The sequence below is a fragment of the Hirundo rustica genome, chromosome 2, assembly GCF_015227805.2.
Source record: "Hirundo rustica isolate bHirRus1 chromosome 2, bHirRus1.pri.v3, whole genome shotgun sequence".
Classification (NCBI taxonomy): Eukaryota; Metazoa; Chordata; class Aves; order Passeriformes; family Hirundinidae; genus Hirundo; species Hirundo rustica.
Window position 1 is genome coordinate 35584563 of NC_053451.1, and position 18002 is coordinate 35602564.

Genomic DNA, 18002 nt, shown 5'->3' on the forward strand with positions numbered 1-18002 from the left:
AGTAGCAAAGAGATGAGTGGCTATAAGGTCTTTTAGAAGATTTTTCTGTAATTAGTATCTGCAGCTTCTCAAAAATATGTCTTGGAAAACACTGATTTTCTGAAAGAGAAGTAGCCATTTAAATGAAATGAATACATTAATGAAGTGTTTCAGGTATTTAATGTTATATGAAGCACTTTGGAAACTCCTCTGAGAATTATCCTACTGTGAAAATACAACGAGTAGTGTTTATTAGTAAGTACAGATTAATGTAAGACAACAAAATTAATAAATAGTTTGTAATTTTATAATACAGATAAACTATGGTGTTGTGCATGAATGTTCCATTTGTGTGTAATATGTATATAAATTACTTTTTCAGGAAGATACTTGGAAAATTCTACTTTTGGTCTCCTGGCTTTGGTGCAGCTTTACCTGCTTCTTACATGGCTATTCTCATCGAAAGAAAAAGCAGGTAGGGTTTGTGTTTATGGATTTTTAGCTTAATATAATAATGTTTCTTGTTTTGGTCATTTGATGATTGACAGTTGACAAATCAGTGGGCTTATTTCAGAGTGCTGGAAATACAGTTCATCTAAAATAGTGTCTTTCGCAACCTTAAATTTAAAACTAGAAAGCTGCAGTGCAAAAACACTTTACGAATGTTGAGTTTCATGTTTGTGGTTTGTTTGTTTGTCTTGTTTAATGTGCAATTGCATTGCTCAGGATTGCCTGATAAAGGTTGGTTGCTTAGAGCTTCCTAATGAAACTATGGTTTTGTTCTTGCTTGTTTTTTAAATTATATTTGAGCAATATTTACAATTAGTCACAGAGAAGGAGAATGCTGATGACTTGAGTTAGCATGACATTAGTTAAGATGGAGGAATTATAGGATGATATGGAGAAAACTCTGGGTGAGTTGAAATAACTCAGATTGGGTGGAATGTAACAGTACAGAAAGCAAAGCCTTTCACTTAAGGAGAGGTGCTGAAGTTCATTTCTCAGAGGTAAGTCTATTATGGAAGCATTAGAGAGGGGGAAGAAAGCTCCAGGTAGTCCAAGGATAGCCCAAAGCTGCCATTTGCAATGGGCCCAGGAAGGTGGCAGGTGAAATCCTGGCTTGTAAGGTTTTATTGTTTGATATTCAAATTATGTTGATAGTTTGTATAAATAGTGTGAGTTAACATTACTTTCTTAATTTACTATGGTGTGAGATGCTTTCGGCATCTGCTTAGTAAGTTTAATTTAAAGAAGAGAAGGTATGAGAAGGGTAAAGTACAGGATTACTCTTTTTAAAAAGATAGTGAAGGAGGTAGTAGCGGTGGTGTGAATGCAGTTTTGATTACTGTGAAAGTCTGAAACTTCCTTAAGCAGTCATTTAAAAATAATGGCATATATGTATCATTGTTTTTGACTCACTGTCATGCTCCATTCCTGAACTTCAGCTGTGGAGTAAGCAAATCCCATGCCAGGTTTTATGTATGTCAGAGTTCTGTCCTTTTAAAAGAATGCATTAGCCATTGTTTTTGAGGATTTAGGATGTGTAAGAGGTTCTGGAAATATGGGAGCACTTCTAAATCACATTCTTTTATGTAACTATAGAGAAAATAGTAATCAAGTTACCAAATAAGTTAATTGTTTTTTTCTTCTTCTCTCTAGCTGACCGATTTTTATCTTGCTGTAATTACATTTTAAGAGATTGGATACATTTTAGTAGAACTTTGTCTACTTACTTAGACTCCAGCACTGCTATTTTCATCAGAGTATCGTTTTAGGGTGAGAGCGAATGCATTTTCTCCCTTTGATCAGTGATAACACTGGCTTAACTTTTCCTACAGACTTGTTACAATGTCAGGCTTTTCTGTCCCAGACTTCTAATGTTTCTAGATAATGTTAAAGAGGAAGAAATCAGGCTTGTTGTCAATCTGTGACCTTCTTGTAGCTTTCAGAATATTTGTGAGTGGACAGTTGAAACTGCTTATGAGCCCAAAGCTGTACAAGGTTTTTGTATAACAGCAAAACATCTATCAGGAAGTTGCAAAGGTACACCTTTTAAGAGTAACAAAAAGAGTAGGCAAATTTTATATTAAATGGATTTTTCTAGACTTGTTTGTGGCAATGTATGAAAGCTCTGACATCTTAAGAGGATTCTATTTAGCATCTGAAGTTTGAAAGAAATGGGAGTTGAAATAGAGGTATCTGGAAATGACAAAAGAAGATTGGTACAGCACGTATGCAGTGAATGATGCTGTAATACTTAATTCCTGTAGGGTTATTCCCCTTTCTGTCAGAATCCATGTGTTATTTAAGATATTTTGCCTAAAATTCACATTATGTTGGATCAGTTAAAGGAAAGAAGGAAATGTTGGTATTGTAGTATAACGCATGTATGAAAATGTGGGGTCATTGTTCTTAATGAAAAAAAAATCATTAAAGGATGTCAAAAGATATTTGAAAGTTAAGGTTTTTTTAAAATGCAAAGTTGTTTGGTATGTTCTCAGTTGGCAACTATGTATAGTGTGCAAAATGCTGCTGCTGACAGTGAAATACGACTTTCTGATTTCACATCTGTTTGCCTATTAGCTTCTGTTACAGGCAAAATCAAATTTTAATAGGCACACAGTCCCTTAGGAAACTGACGTTTCACATAGAGACACAGGGTCATTTTCAGTTATCTGCTGAGCAGTTTAGAACAAATTGTAGTGAAAAATCAGAGAAGTGGGAAACAGTCCTGATTTGAGTTCATAAACTTATCTCTAGCCCTTCAAATCGCTACTAGCAGCTGCCAGCAACATTGAACTTAATCACTTAATCTCTTCCCAAGTGGATACCCTATTTTAAGTACTTCACTGGCATTTGCTTGCACAGTGTCCCTGTCAGTCCTGAACTTGGGAACAGCAGGCTTATAAATCAGATTTTCTTCCAAGTGTTGCTGTTCATGTGTGCCAGCCTTGTAGTGTGTAATTCATAGGGAAGAGTGAGAAAAAGAGATTGATAGTTTGGCTAGGTGCATTATAATCCTGAGGAGGAACATGTTTTCTAATGTGTTACAGAATTGGTTTGATTGTAGTTTCTATCTGTATAATATGCAATTAGAGATTTGCAGGACACTGGCAGTAGGGAGAGGAGGTGACATTGCATAGAAACTTCAAACAGACTCAGGAAATGCTCTGCACTATATTATGCTCCTACAGGTCTATAAAGATATAAATGACACATTAATGTGTCCATGTGTATTCTGTTTGATGACCATAAAATATAGTTGTCCTGTCTCTGAAAACTGGTTTATCAGGGTCTGTGGAAAGGGATGAGGAATAAAAACACTTGTTAAATTTTTTGTATCCATAAATGTTTTGTGAGATTATCATAAGAGAACTGCTCACATTATTAAGTAATGTTTTGATACAAATTATTTCTTAGATAAGAATTGGATGTGGATACATAAACATGGAGTTTATGAATCTGCTGATTGCAAACACGTATTCTGTGCCTTTCGTCCCTTACTCCAGTAAGAGGAACTCAGAATTTTTCCCTTTTTCTGGTGCTCTCAAGCTTTGTGGATTAGGGTTAAGAGGAAGCATTTTTGCTGGTTCTAATTTGTTTTAATTGTCAGTATTTTAATCATTCTTTATGTTTATATTGTCATAATAGCTATGGTTATATAATAATAAGTAAACAAGCTTCTAATAGGTGCAGTTGCATGATTATACTTTAAAGAATATACTGTTCTTTGCAGTTTTACCTGTTTTACATCTTCTGTTGAAAAATATGCAATTGTTTTGTCACAGAATTCAGTTTTGTAGTGGTAGACATTAAAAATTGTGTTATTGCCTCCTCAAAAATAGAGATTAATCAGTTCCATGCATTTCATTGAGCTTCCTTGGGAAATCATTGCATTCTTTTTATTAACCTTTGTATGGAATTTTTTAACCGTACAATCCTTGTTAACTCCTACAGGTGTTGTTTCCAACTGGCGATAAGGAGCAATTTTATTTATCATCTCTAAAAAAGACTATTTTGCTTATGTATTTTGGCTTCTGTTTGTAATTCCAAGTTACATTTCTTTCAACATCTATTAAATGCTATCACCAAGAATTGAACATTTGGTAAGGAGAAGATACGTGGCTTGGACCGAAAGACATAGCACTGCTTTTTTCTAGGAATACCAAAACTGTTAGAAAGTAAGGAAGCAACTGAATATACTTGTTAAAATTATTGTGAATCAAGGTGTTGAAATGGGATTTGGGACTTGGCTGCAGCCAGCGTGTTACTGGAAGCCTGACTAGATCAGTTGTACCTTGCGCACTTCTAAGACAGAGAAGTCCCATAGCTTGGTGGAGAGCCTGTATTTAAGACCTCTGTGATTACTTTCTAGGAAAAAAAAAGGTGTTGTTCTCTTAAGTGTTTTGTAAACGTGCTGAATATTTCAAAACCCTTTGCGCTTTGCTAGTAGCTGAATGGCAAACTTCATTTTATTGTACCATTGCTCAAGAAATCGTCCTAATGAATTTCAAGAACTATAAAGGTTTAAGAGAGGACACAATTCCAGTTTTGATGAAATTAATTGTCTTGCTGCCTGGCTGTTTTGTTTTCCCCCTGCCTTTCGTAATTAATTAAGCCAGAGAAAGTTTAACTACAAGCACCTAAAATTTCTGTGGTGTTTGCGAAGGGCCACTTCTGGGGTTGCCCCTGCTGCCCCCTCAGGCTGCATTAATGTTTACATACTGGCTGTTAACATTATAGCGGCGCCTGTCTCGTCGCTGCAGTTATGGCTCTGTCACTGATGGCATTATAAAACTTGAGATTTAGGGCTTTTATAATTTGGTTGTAAAATCTTGCTCTGGGCAACTATTTGTAATATGTTTTTAGTTGAAAACTTTGGGTGTTTTTTATAAAAAAAAATAAATCAGTACTGGACTCTTAAAAAATATTTAAAACAAATGCATTTAAAAAGTAAAGCAGTGCAACAGTGTGTGTTATAGAGGACACCTATATATGCACACATATATTTAGTGTTCTTGGAAACAAAAGTATTGCTTGGAAAAGGTCAGAAACATTTGTGCAAGAACAATGTGGAATTTTTACATTGTATATTTGTTCTGATGAAACATTCAATGCTCTTAGGATTATTTGCTTGGATAAATGCCATTAGTCTGAATACATTATAAAGGAGGAATATGGCTGCACACTAATGGTAAAAACTATACACTGTAAAGAAATACATGAATTTTGTAACTTTGTAACATTCAAATACAAATGTGTTGATATATGTTTCTTTATAATATATAAAGTATATTTACTTTATAATATAGTCTAGTATATTTAGACTTGAGGTGACAGTCTCCTATCTCAAAAATGTTTTGTGGTTATTCAGTTTGACATATTTTATGGAAACAGATAAATAACTATTTTGGTGGAGTGAATAATCAAAACAAGTGAACAAACTCTTTTAACACAGCAAGTGTTTTTGAAAGCTTTAGTTGTACTTGCTACAGATAAGAAATTGAGAAAACAAACTGTGTTGAGGGGTGGTTTTTTGCATATTCTTTGCATTGTAGTGAAAAAACTCTTGAGTTGGGATCACTGACATGAGTATTTTGTGGTGTAATCTGGTAAGGAGAGCTAGTAGGGAAACAGTTTTTTTGGAATTGTACTCCTCTAGAGTGATTATTGCTGTAGAATATCAAGCCAGGCTGTAGAAGTTGCTGGGAAAGTTTTCTGTTTCTAACCCCAAATATGTTAAATTCCATTGTACTTCGGCAACTGCCTTGGTGAGAGCCAGTGTTTGAGGATTTATGTTTTTATAGTAACAGTGCATAAGCATTTGAGCATGTTTTGCTGCATACTTTGAGGGCTGCTACTGTGCTGTAGTTATAGAACCATCTCATAAAATGTTCTGGATAGGAAGGAACCTAAAAGGCTCGTCTAGTTCCAACACCTCTGGCACAGACAGGGACACCTTCCACAAAAAGAGATTGCTTTAACAGTTATCAGAAGAAATGAAAACTGATGGATCATTCAAGGCTGGGAGTGCAGAAGTCAGTCTGGAAGATGCTGTGATGATGGCAACATTGTAAATGGCAGGCAGCTCAGGATAGGCAGCTCTTGGGAGTATTTTTCATGGAAAAAGCCTGTGACAGACTAGTATTTTACACTAGAAGAACTGATGCTCTCGCTAAGGTATATCCTTGACAGTCATAACTTTGTTGATATATTCAGAGTTTTCTGTTTGTCATACTATTATTGCATCATGTGTTAATCCTAGAAACAGTTTCTGGAGTTTTTTTAACTGTTCAGTTAATTATTTAATATTAATAGAGTCAGTTTTTAAGAACTGCCTTTTCTAAGTGCAGGAGCAGCCAATTCCAGTGTGTTGTAAGTCGAGCAAGTGGGCCAGAAGACCAGTTTGGCTGAACAGTGAACTCCTCATGGAGCTCAAGAGGAAAAGGAAACTGTATGATCTCTGGAAGCAGGTCAGGCATCACAGAAAAAGTACAGAGCTGTGGTTTTCATATGCAGGGAGAAGATCTGAAAGGCCAAAAACTCAATTAGAGTCAAGACTGATCACTGCTGTATCTGACAACAGTCAGATTTTTAAAGTACATTAATACCAAGGAAAAGTCTAAAGAAAACACACTGACACTTGTTGAACTGGTCACCCAACTAATACTGATGTAGAAAGAGCAGAGACTGTTTTTCTTCCATCTGTAATAGTATTGATAGACCTTGGGTTGCTCAGTTGTTTGATCTGGAGGATCACATGTATCAGTACAGTCCATTTGCAGACACTTAAATTGTAAGGAGGCAGTTGTATCAGCTGGATGTTCTTAAGTCCATGGGACCTGATGGGATTTATGCCAGAGTTCTGAAGGAGCTATTGGGTGTTACAACAGGACCCCTGTCAGTGTTACTCTGTGTACTGAAGGGTCTGAGGGAAGACCCTGTTGGTCTAACCTCAGTTCCTGGAAACATTCTGAAGATTATTCTTGGTAATACTGAAAGGTGTTTAAAGGAACAATGTGATCACCAGGTGCAGTTAACATGAGTTCACACAGAGCAAGTCCTGTTTAACTTATTTGATGTCCTTCTGTGACCAGGTCACCCACCTAGTGGATGAGGGAAATGCTGTAATTTGAATTGTAGCCATATTGTGAGGCTGTCGTGTGTGAAGGAAAAGGATGTCCTCTGAGAGTCATAGAGAGATGCTGTGTTACTGGCAAGGTATAAACTGCTCCACTTGTAAAAGAAGCTGCAGAGTAAAATTTGCTTCATTTATATGAACTGTGGGAACCGCTTGGTTTGCTCTGTGAGAAAGATCTCTCCCATATGGTGGTCTTAATTATTCCTACAGGAAGTCTATCTTTCATTCCTGCCCTTTACTCCTTGTGATTCTGTGTATGCATGTAAGGTAGAGGTATAATCCTTATACTTTCTGGATAAAAGAAGGGGTTGCACTCAACACTTAGACTTTCCTAACTATCTTAAATTTGTGTTTCTATTTCATAGCGGTCATTTCTTTCCAGTCATGCATGATTCACCATTCTGTGTCTCATTACAATCTAGATAACTGTCTTAAACCAGATTTCATCCACTTGAGAGGATGAAAGTTTGGCAAAGTGAATTCTGTACTTGTGAGCAGAGCAAGAAGGTTTATTGGGAATCAGTGACTACAGTTTCCTAAGCATACAGTCAGTCAGACCAGGTTATAAACAATTCAGGATTCTGAAAAACTGCTGTTTCTGCATAAGTATTTAGCAACCAAGTTTAACATTCAGGCTGCAGCATTTGAATGCAGGAAAAAAATTGGTTCAGCTTTCTTGTGTGGTAGGTAACTGAAATCATGCGCAAGATGAAGAGCAGGAGAGCAGCTACAGCTTTGTAGTTGACAGTCCATTTTCTAGGATAACACAGGCAGACAGGGAAGAATACTGGAAGATCCCATGTGAAATATATGCCTGTGATTCTGGAGATGGTGCAGAATGCATAGCAACATCTGGATGGGTCTGTTGAGACTGGGTTTATTTTCTCTTTGTGTTTTTAGAGTCAGGGCTGAGATGGATCGTGCAGGACTATTTGGTTGCAATTGCTTAGTGGTCTTCAGATCTCTTGAGTTTCAGAAGGATTTACCAGCTTAGGCACAGCACCAGCCATGTGGCTGCTTCATGAATGTAAAGACATCTCAGGCAGCACTCATTAAACTCTGTCCTACTCTGTCAGTGCACATGGGGCCAGCCTGGGTGAGCAAAGGGCAGTGCTAAGGTCGTGCAGCAAGCTGTGGTAAATCCCACGTGATTGTGCAGATACCTTCTTCTCTTTCTGCGTGGCTCCACGAGTGACTGAGACTTGATTATAGTTAAAGTTTGAATTTTTAAAAAAATTATTTCAAGAACCCCTTTTGGCAAATCTGTTTCTGAAATGTTCACTTTGTAGGCTGAAAATTTATAGTCATCTGCGTAGTAGTATAATTCTGTATTCTGTTTTTCATCATTAACCATAAAAAAACCCACAAAAATTTGTAAAACTTAGAGTTCTGTTGAAATGCTGACAGATAAAATGTTAAAATTCAGACTGCTGCTGGACTGTTCTGTGAGTCTGACTTGGATTCAAATGGCACAAACAGTGGATTAATTACTCTGTCCTGTCTGCTCAGCACTGGCATCCAGGACACACTCATTTGGACTTCCTTGGCTTAGGCAAACACTTAATACATCTTCCGTGTCTGAATGCTTGTGTGTAACATGTAGCTCCCAGAGGGGGAATAATAAATACTCTGCTAGGATAGAATAAACTTCAGATGCTGCTTAGGTGAGCTGGCTTGAGTGCGGACATTTACCTGGCAAGATACCATCCATGCCTAGCATGCCTCTAGTGCAATGACTGGAAGCCTTGGAGGGAGCTTTTCAGTGCTGTGTTCCTCCGGTGTGCTTGTAAGATATGGTTTCTAGATATGATAGATGAGAGCAGCTGAAGTATTTGTTTCCATGCCTCCATGTTCCACACCTATAAACCCTCTGTAAAAAAATTGACTTTTCTGGAGCGTCGTTGTTCACAAGGAACTAAGGTCATTGTTAGCTCCTGCAGCAGGAAAAGTGTGAAGGTAGAGACTTAGAATGGTAATGGTTTTCTGTATTTAATCACGCAAAGCTTTTCTGTGGCAAAGATTACAGCAGTATTCTTAGGTCAAACATCTTACTTCCCCTTCCTGCCCTCTCCCCTCCACATCCTGGGACAGAAAATGCTGTGTTTTTATTTCCTTTGGTGAAGGAATAAAACACTACGTGTTGTAGTGTTTCTTGTAATCTGATGACCTCCACCCCAGGCTGAATCTTTTCTTGATAAAGTAAGTGTATGCCATTAAAACCTTCTCCTAAAGACAGTCTGTCTAAGAAGCAGGAACAAACTGTGTCTGTGGTATTAAAGGCAAGCATTAAACAGGTCTCATGAATTTGGGCCAGTACCTGTCATCGCAATCCAGACTGCTCCAGCTTTGTGAAAGACTGAAACAATATGGACTGTCTGGTAGTACAGCATGATTTGGTCTACGTGAAAGAATTTATATGGGCTCCATCTTGCTGCTGTAGTGGTATGCTTTTCCTTTTAAGCTCTTCAGTGTCTGTTACTCATTCCTCGTGAGCAACGGACTGAGGAACTAGCAGAAGCATTCTACTATCAACCGTTGGCAGTTTGGATGTTTGAACTTAATGCCAAAAAATAATAGGTTCAAACTGGACTTGGCAATAGCTTATTTCTGTCTTCGGTAGGTGAAATATCTCATTAATGTCTGTCTGTAGTATCTGGCACAGTTCATCATCCAGTACTGATGTCCTGCCAGAAACTGGCTTCTCAGTCAAGAGGGATGTGTTGGAATGACACTCAGTCAAACTTTTAGTGTGGTTTGCCTGCCTTTCTAGAGAGGGTTCACAATGATTTCTGACACTGCCGTTCCTTTGGACCCCTTGTGGCACCCCCATTACGGACGTAGGCACAGTTTTAATAGCATTCATCTGTCTTCTGAGTGATTAAATTAATAGTTCCTAACTGGATTTAAAGCCTGTTTTTAAAACGACTTAATAGGCTGTCATTAGAGGGTCCAAAGGGGAGGAAAAAAGCGAATGTCACTGTATGTTGACAAGTCTAACTCCATACAACCCTTCCCTTGGAAGTGCTAGTCTGCTGTTGCTGAATATAAGGGTATTTAGAAGTTAGTCACACCATGTGGAAAGCTGCAATAGTTATTGTTTGAGTTAGATTATTTGTCAAATTAGCTTTTTTACAAATTGCTTCAGGTGCTTTGTAATAGTGTAATCCAATCACAAATGTAACATTAAAACATTATGAGCCTAAAGAGAAAATTAGTTCTAAACATGCACATACTACAGTAGCTATTAGTGTGACAGATTAGAAAAACAGTATCAGGCTGCTTAAGTCTTTTGAAATAGATGAAATAACTGATGACTTGCGTAACTTATCAAAAAGCTTGTGTTGTGAAATGGGTTATCTCAAACTGTCCACAGAATATGAATTGGAAAGGGAAGGCCAGCCATTCCAAGGGGCTTCTTGGGAAGCCTCTGGAGCTGCTTCTTGTTGAGCTGCTGTGAGCTGGATTTGGGATATGCAGGGTGTGGTTGAAGTGCTCTTAACTTGGGAAGGGGTAGAGGTTGAGAAGAATAGGTCAAATACTGGATAATTTTCAGCTAGTATTGGGACAGCCCCAAGCTGTCAACTGTGAGCTTATATGCCAAATTTTTTCTCCCTTCTGCCTTCTCACTCTCAAAATACCCTGAGTGTGTCCAAGGCCAGGAATACTGGACATATTTTCAACTCTGAATTTTTTCCATGCCCTGTCCTGCTCTTCCTAATTTTTATTAACTGTTCTGTCCATCGTGTCCTATTTTGCTTTGGAGTGGTAGTGATTGCCAAGAGAATACATTAAACAATGACCTGCTGCTGCTGAGAGTCTCCAAAGCAGTCTTGTTCAAAAGTATTTGCTTTTGTGCCCTATGCTCATACCTTCCAGACAGAGTGGCCAAGCAGCCCATGCCCAGAAAGAACTGAGTGTTTTCTTTGTGATTGACTGAGCTGATTAAAAACAGCTTGGTGTTACTATCAACAGTCCAAAGAAATTGTTATTTGGGGCCTTACTTAACACTAGATAGACCTTCTGTACCAAGAATGTGAATAATTTAAAAAATCCCCAAATCCTTCATTTCTTTTCCTGAGGTTTGATTAATTTGTTTTTCCTCTGTTATCTTCCAGTCAGTCATGCTATAATACTAATAAGCTTTTTGGAATCTTTTTATCTCTTCACAGAATCTTGTGAGGTTAAATCACACTTTAATTAAGAGGTTTTTTCCCCTCTGTAGGTCAGCGTTTGTTTTTGCTCTGTAGATACCATAGAGAAACCAGGAGAGAAGGAAGAGGGAGGCGATGGTGAAAGAAAATCTGTATAAAACAGGACATAAAGGAGTTTAAAAAATTTGAACTATAGATTTTATCTTGTGCTGCACTATCTAGAAACTCTATAAGAATTATTGGTACTAATTTAACTGGAATGTATTACTGTAGATATATTTTATTTTTGGCTTCTCTCCCTTTCCAGTTTTCTCATACCCTTTCTTTGGCATGTGTTCAAATCATAGAACATGTTGAGTTTATTTTATTTCCTTTTAAGAACAACAAATTCTGAGTATTTGCATGAAACCGTTTTGCTTAACGTGTAATGTGCTCCAAGCAAGAATTACTGATTTGCAGTTTTGAGCAATTTCAATTTTTCCAGTTTGCAAAGTGTCTATTTCCTGCTTTAAACAACTGAAAATATTGAAATAGGGAATTCCTTTAAAGAAACAGTGGGTCATGAGTCTTTAAACTGTGTATATATGAGATGAAGTTCTGAACGTTATTTTTATGAGGAAGGCTTGCATGCTGGTCTTTACTAAGCTAAAATCTTACTATGTTCTTTCCTGAAAACTCACTGCTTAGGTCTGCTTTCATAATTTTCAGCATTATTTTGAAAGCTTGTCTGTTCCTCCTGATTTTTAGTGAACTTTTGCACCAGGACTTCTCTGCTGACCTCCAGCTGTCAGTAGGAAATTGGTGGGTGTGAGAGATTAACGATACCCTAAACATAATCTGTAGTGCTTGTGTTATTACAGGGATGCAATCTCAACTCCACATCTATGTTGGGTTTGCTTGTGGTGTCAAGCTGCTATAAAGCAGAGAAGACCCTACCTCTTACCTCTTCATTTTAACTTCTTTCATTTCAGGGTAACCTGTGATTTGTGTGTTTGATTTAATTCTGCTAGTTATAAAGTGGTGTTTTACAGTGGGGGGGAGGGATTGAAGCTGATGGGTGGAATTCTTCCTGTTTTTGCAGACCATGAGTCCTGTCTGGGGAGCCATTACAAACTCTTATGTTTGCTTCTTAGTTTTATGTTCAGAAATTAAAGTCTGAATTAACTGTTTTTGAATCTTTCTTCCTTTTTTCTTCTAAATTCAAAGACGACAAATGTCCCCAAGTTTTGCCATTTACTAAAATATATATATGTAATTATAATGTATGTATTTATAGATGATATGTATACATGTATGTGAAAATATTTGTTACTAAAAATGTCTGTTTTACAAGTCAGTACAGCAAAGGTTTTGGGCTCTTTACCTTTTTTTTTTTTAACATTTGACCCTATATTTGCCTTTGAATCCAGAGATTCTTATAAAAGTAGTTTTATTTGCAATTTCTTAGACTTGTAAAGCATCAAAAAAAATAGTTAAATTACAGTGATAAGTGTCAGAATATGCAGCAGATTCAATGAACAGTGACATTCATGTCAAATTCAGGCATGATTTTGTAGGAAACTAATATAATGAATTTATGGAAAAAAAAGGTTAAAATATAATGTATAGTTCAGATTTTCATGTATAGGTCACAAAGAAAGGTGAGTTTGACTCTAGTACCTGCTTCTTCTTAGATCAAGTCTAGGTTTGATAGCTCTAAGAGTTTTTGGAAAAGCAAACATCAAGAATTTGAAGTTTTGGACTGGGGATAAAGTTAGAAACTTTCTAATAAAGCTAAAACTGCTCTTGTCTTAGCAGCGAGTTGGATATTTTCATTTTGTGGGTATTTGCCCCACCCCCCCAGCCGTTTAAATTTATTGTGTATGTGGAGTAACATAACCCATCGATCAGATGTAATCAGAGAGCCTGTTCTCCTAATTGCATACATAAAGATTTTTGGCTCTTTGGATCTTCAGGCTCCTTCTATCCCCCTGTGCTGCTGGCATCCGCTGTGTGCTGGCTTACGGGAGCTGTCGCAGGTTTGGGGCCGGGGTGTAGCTGCGCCGCTGTGTCCCTTGCCCTGCGGGGTGAATTTAGGGGCTCCCTCTTACAGGGCTGTTCTCACTGAAGGACGTGCCTGTTCAGTCCATTTATGTTCAATCTGTACGCAGTGGTTTTCATCCTCCTGTAGTTATTTCCTGTTATTTCTGACTTGCTAACTTATTTCCCCTTCAGTTTGGTCAAGACAAAAAAAAAAAAAGTGATCATAAAAAACACAATACTGGTGAAAAAGAACAGTTACGGTAGTTCAAATAAGTTTAATTAATTGCAGTGAATGTTTAGATTTCAGGATGTCTGCTCAGAAAGGTTTGTGGTTAAACTGAAACAAGGCAATAGGGAAAATTCTTTAAATTTTGTATCACCAAAACTAGTTTTTGATGAGGAAATTCTAGGGACTGGAGTGCTGCTATTATACACAAAAGATGGACACGGTAAGGCAAAATGTATGAAAGAAAGAAATATTTTGAAGAAAGAATGAATCTTGAGAAAGATACAGCTTAAAAATGACAGACCCTACCTTTCTTCTCTGGCTGTTTAGAGAAAGAGAAGGTGTTTGCTTTCTGTTGGAAATTTTCTTTGAGGGCTGCTGTGGTTGCAATAATTAATTATGGTGAAATTTCTATGAGGCTAAGTACTTTCTAAGGATTCATCCCACCTTCAGGCAAGGCTGGGTTTTTTTTTTTTTTTTTTTTTTTCCCTTGTTGCTGTTTTTTTTTTTTTTTTTTTTTTTTTTAAGCTTAGCAACAACTTGGTATTTAAGGGAAACCATAAATACATTGGAGGAAAACCATAAATCAGAGAGAACTGGCAATGAATTTTGTAGGAAAAAACAATCTTGGTTGTTTTTAAAGATTGGTATTTTGTATGATTTGCTATTATATGAAACAAAAGTTTATGCTGCTTGTTTTTTGAATTTTATAGCCCATCAAGCCGAGCAAGAAAACATTCTTCAGTATTCCACAAACAACATGTTGGCATGCAGATTTGGACAGTTGCTGCTTCTACTGGCACGAATAGGTTTTTTTACTCACGTGTAAGGGAAATTGGACTTTAGCCTCAATCAAATAAGTTTTCCAGAGTTTACAGCACTTACAAGAAGATATAAATACCTTGCTCACAGGCAAAAGCAAATTCTGAGAGCAGCACTCAGTGATTTCTTTGACTTTCAAATACTTTTGGTTAAACGAAGGATAGGAGAACTTTAATCTCCTATTGTAAAATATCCTTCCTATATTTTCATTTTGAGTCCTGAGGATGAATTTTGAAAAACTGGGACAATTCCAGTAAAGAGCTATTATTAAAAACTCAGGGAACATGGTGGAAAAACTGAAGGAGTTCGGTTCTTGTTTAAGAGGTAGTATGAGGGGGACTTGGTTGGAGGGGGTAGTGTTACACAGGAGGTAAAGATGTAACTGTTTTCAGAGACCAGAGTAATTCTTGTCTTAGAGTGCAAATCGTAATGATAAGTAAGCATAAAATAACATGGCAGTGATTGTGGTGATTGGAAATACTTAAAAGACAAATTCAATCTTTTAAAGTAATTAACTAATTCATTAAAGAGGAGTTCGTGTTTTGTATTTGTTAGGAAGACAGATTGTTTATCACTGTAATCTCTTTTGATTTTATAATCTGTGAAAAAATTTATTGATGATATTTTGAAGTTGCTTTCCACCTTTTTGCTGTGGAATAATAGAATTGTTCAGTTAAATCTTGGGAAATTCAGCTAGTGCAGCTTCCTGCTTGGAGCAGGGCTGGCACGGGATTCAATCCAGCTTGCTTGGGGATTTGTCTAGTGAGCCTTGCAAGCCTCTGAGAACAGAGGTCCCTCAACCCCTCTGAGTGCCTGTTCCAGTGCTGTCGTGTCTTGCTGGAGAAAGTGCTGTTTCTTGGGTCGGGTCAGAGCCAGCCCAGCCGTAGTGCTGCTCCTGCATGCCGGCTGATCGATGGCTGCCTGTACTGGGGACCACACCAGGCACAGGACTCTGCACTGTAGTGACTTCCAAGTAAATGGGATTAATCATTTCCCTTGACCTCCTACCTAAACTTCTGGTAATACAGCCCAGTACACTGCTCAGTTTCCTTGTTATTTTTATCCTGTAGCTTTTTGGGGTTTTTAGTGGTTATTTCAGACTCTTTCCTCTGGGCAGTGCAATAACAAAAATATGTGGTTCTCTGCTGAGGTTTATAGGCCATAGTTTAAGAGTTATTGCTGTTATAATTTGGTCTGAAATGTTACCAAGTTGTCCAAAAAGCAAATTTTATCGAGTTAAACTTTTCTTTGAGGAGAAGAATTATCTTCTAGAAGCCTGTGGTCTGTTGTAATTTAAACATTAAATGTGGAAAATGCAAGATTGGAATTATTCAACTGTAGATAATGTGACCTGTGTTAGATAACTAAACTCTGAGACCTTGCCTCCTCAGTTCTCTATAAGCGTGTTAGAAAATTCATTTGAAAGTGTGTATTAGGAAGAAAAAGTGGGAGAAACAAAGTGAAATATATACTAAACAATACTGCTCTTTGAGACTTGAATTTAAGAGCAATTAAAATGTGATTACTCTTCGTGCTAGCCTCCTTTTTCAGGTGAAGGAGACCTGTCTTGTTAACACTTTTCCAGCAAAGTTTTTTTTTTTGGTCTTTTTAATTCAATACAAGAAACAGGCAGGATGGACCTTGGTCTGCTGCTCATGAATTAGGGTTACCCCTAGCTCATGTTTTTCTTTTCTGAGTTAACGATCACAGACGTCATTAGAAACAGAGCTGGGTATGGAAGAGACTGCCAATTGAAGAGGTGACTGGGAGTCAGTGGGAAACCACAATGCAGATATTTATGAATGCAGGCTTTGGAGAAGATGGCCTGAGCCAGAAACCATGGAGGAGGAGCAGGCAGTGGGGATTTGTGTGTGTCTGCTTGGGCTTTCCCATAGTGACCTTGCCAGACCGTCACTGCTGTAGCCACCTGCTGATGTTGGTGCTGCCAAGATTAGCATTCAGCACTGGTTCATGGATTTTAGGAGTGAAATGTAAGCTGTTTATTAATATCTTTAAACCTCCCCAAAGCATGAGGTTAGACATGGCTGACTAATTATTTTTATTGTTTAATAATTTCCTGCTCTCCTAATACAATTTCCCAATTATATTCTCCTTCTGTTTACCAGCTGCAGTTTTAATACAGTCCTTGGGTTGTACCAGTGACCCTTTTACTTGGCCTACCTCCATCTTTCTGTCCTGTTTTCTGTCAGCTGTCATTGCTACCAAATAGCGCAACATTTTCTGAGCTTCCAACTGCTTTTTAGCAGCCGAGTTCAGGTTTGGGTTAGGCTTGTTGGATCACATTTGCACAGGGCCAGGAAGCATTTTTTCCCTTTTCCCTGGAAACATGGGTATTTATTTTTGAACCAGTCACAGAATTAATTTGGAGGAAGAAGACTCTCTGCTTGGAGTTAGCTGGGGCCTCACAAATGGGCTGGTTGCAGGCAGTTGGAGATGACATCATCTAACAACTTGCTGTGTTTTCAGTTCCAGAAGTTACTTCCTTGCACAAATTTATTGTCTGCACATTTTGTCTCCTCCCAGCCACCTACTTCTCACATTGGTCTTGCTGCAGCTGCACTGCAGCTTCTGATTTCTTTCCTTCCTCTTCTCTACCACCTTTTCCTTTCTTTGTCTTTGTGGTTGGTGAATTCCATTTTACCTCCAAAGGAGCTATAATAGAAACTAGAACTCATTTAGTTCTTAGTTTGTTAGTGTTTTAAAAATGACTAAATAAATTTCAGTGGGAGGTTGAAAAACCCTGCCTGCATGACAGAGAGACTGCTGGGGAGAATCCACTAAATAAGTTGCACATAACAGTGATTGTCCTGCTTTGTGCCCACTGTAGATACTATAATTGTGAATACACAGAGTATACTCTGGAAGCTGCATCTGTCACTCAGTTGCTGGTTGAGTTTTCTCACAGGTGTCTTACTGGAGGATGCTTTTGATGTTCTGAGATTTTCCAGAATATTCAAAGTGGATTGAGTTACCAGGTTAGCTCTTTTGGGTAGTTTTATTTTTGTGTTTCCAAATGGCTGAGTGTTTGGATGTTTATCATAAATTTTTAATGCTACTACAGGGGTGAAAAGAAAATCTAAGAAACACAAAATATCCAGTATTTTTTCTTGAGAACAAATAAAAATAAGATTTACAATACACAAAACTGTATTAGCTGTCAGTTTTCTACTCAGAAGGGTTGAGGCACCAATATTGTTTTATCACCTGAGGTAGTCAACTGAAAGACTAAGTGAATGTTTGAAGACCAGCCTGCAAGTTGAATTTATCTATTGCAACAGGTGAATTTTTACCCTTCCTGTTCAGAAATGTCGTACGGTGTTTTTATGCTTTATTGCAAGTTGTAGGAGCTATTTTGCTTAAATACTCATGGACCCTATTCCCTACCTTTTGTCTTCGTTTTTTCTTGTATGCCTCACCCTCAGCAGATCTTTAGATTCAGGCTTTTTTCCCTTAGGTTTCCATGCTAGAATCTTGTTTCTGGTATCTGGCACAGGGTGATACTGGGTAGAGAAGGTGTACAGAGAGCAGATTTGTAATTCTGTTGTTTTTTGTTTTAAAACCCCCCAAAACAGCCATGAAACTAAATTTTCTAGTTTTGAACTTAAGCCAAATTTGACTGTGTCTACTCTCTGTGAGTAGA

General features: G+C 37.6%; 1 protein-coding gene across 1 annotated transcript in view; it reads left to right on the forward strand.

Annotated features, from left to right (window-relative positions):
- TMEM135 (transmembrane protein 135) overlaps positions 1 to 18002 on the forward strand; it is a 158594-nt gene that overhangs the window by 15357 nt on the left and 125235 nt on the right. The window contains exon 3 of the mRNA XM_040055997.2: positions 362 to 454. Coding sequence (XP_039911931.1) covers positions 362 to 454 — 93 coding nt within the window. The remainder of the gene's footprint in view (positions 1 to 361; positions 455 to 18002) is intronic.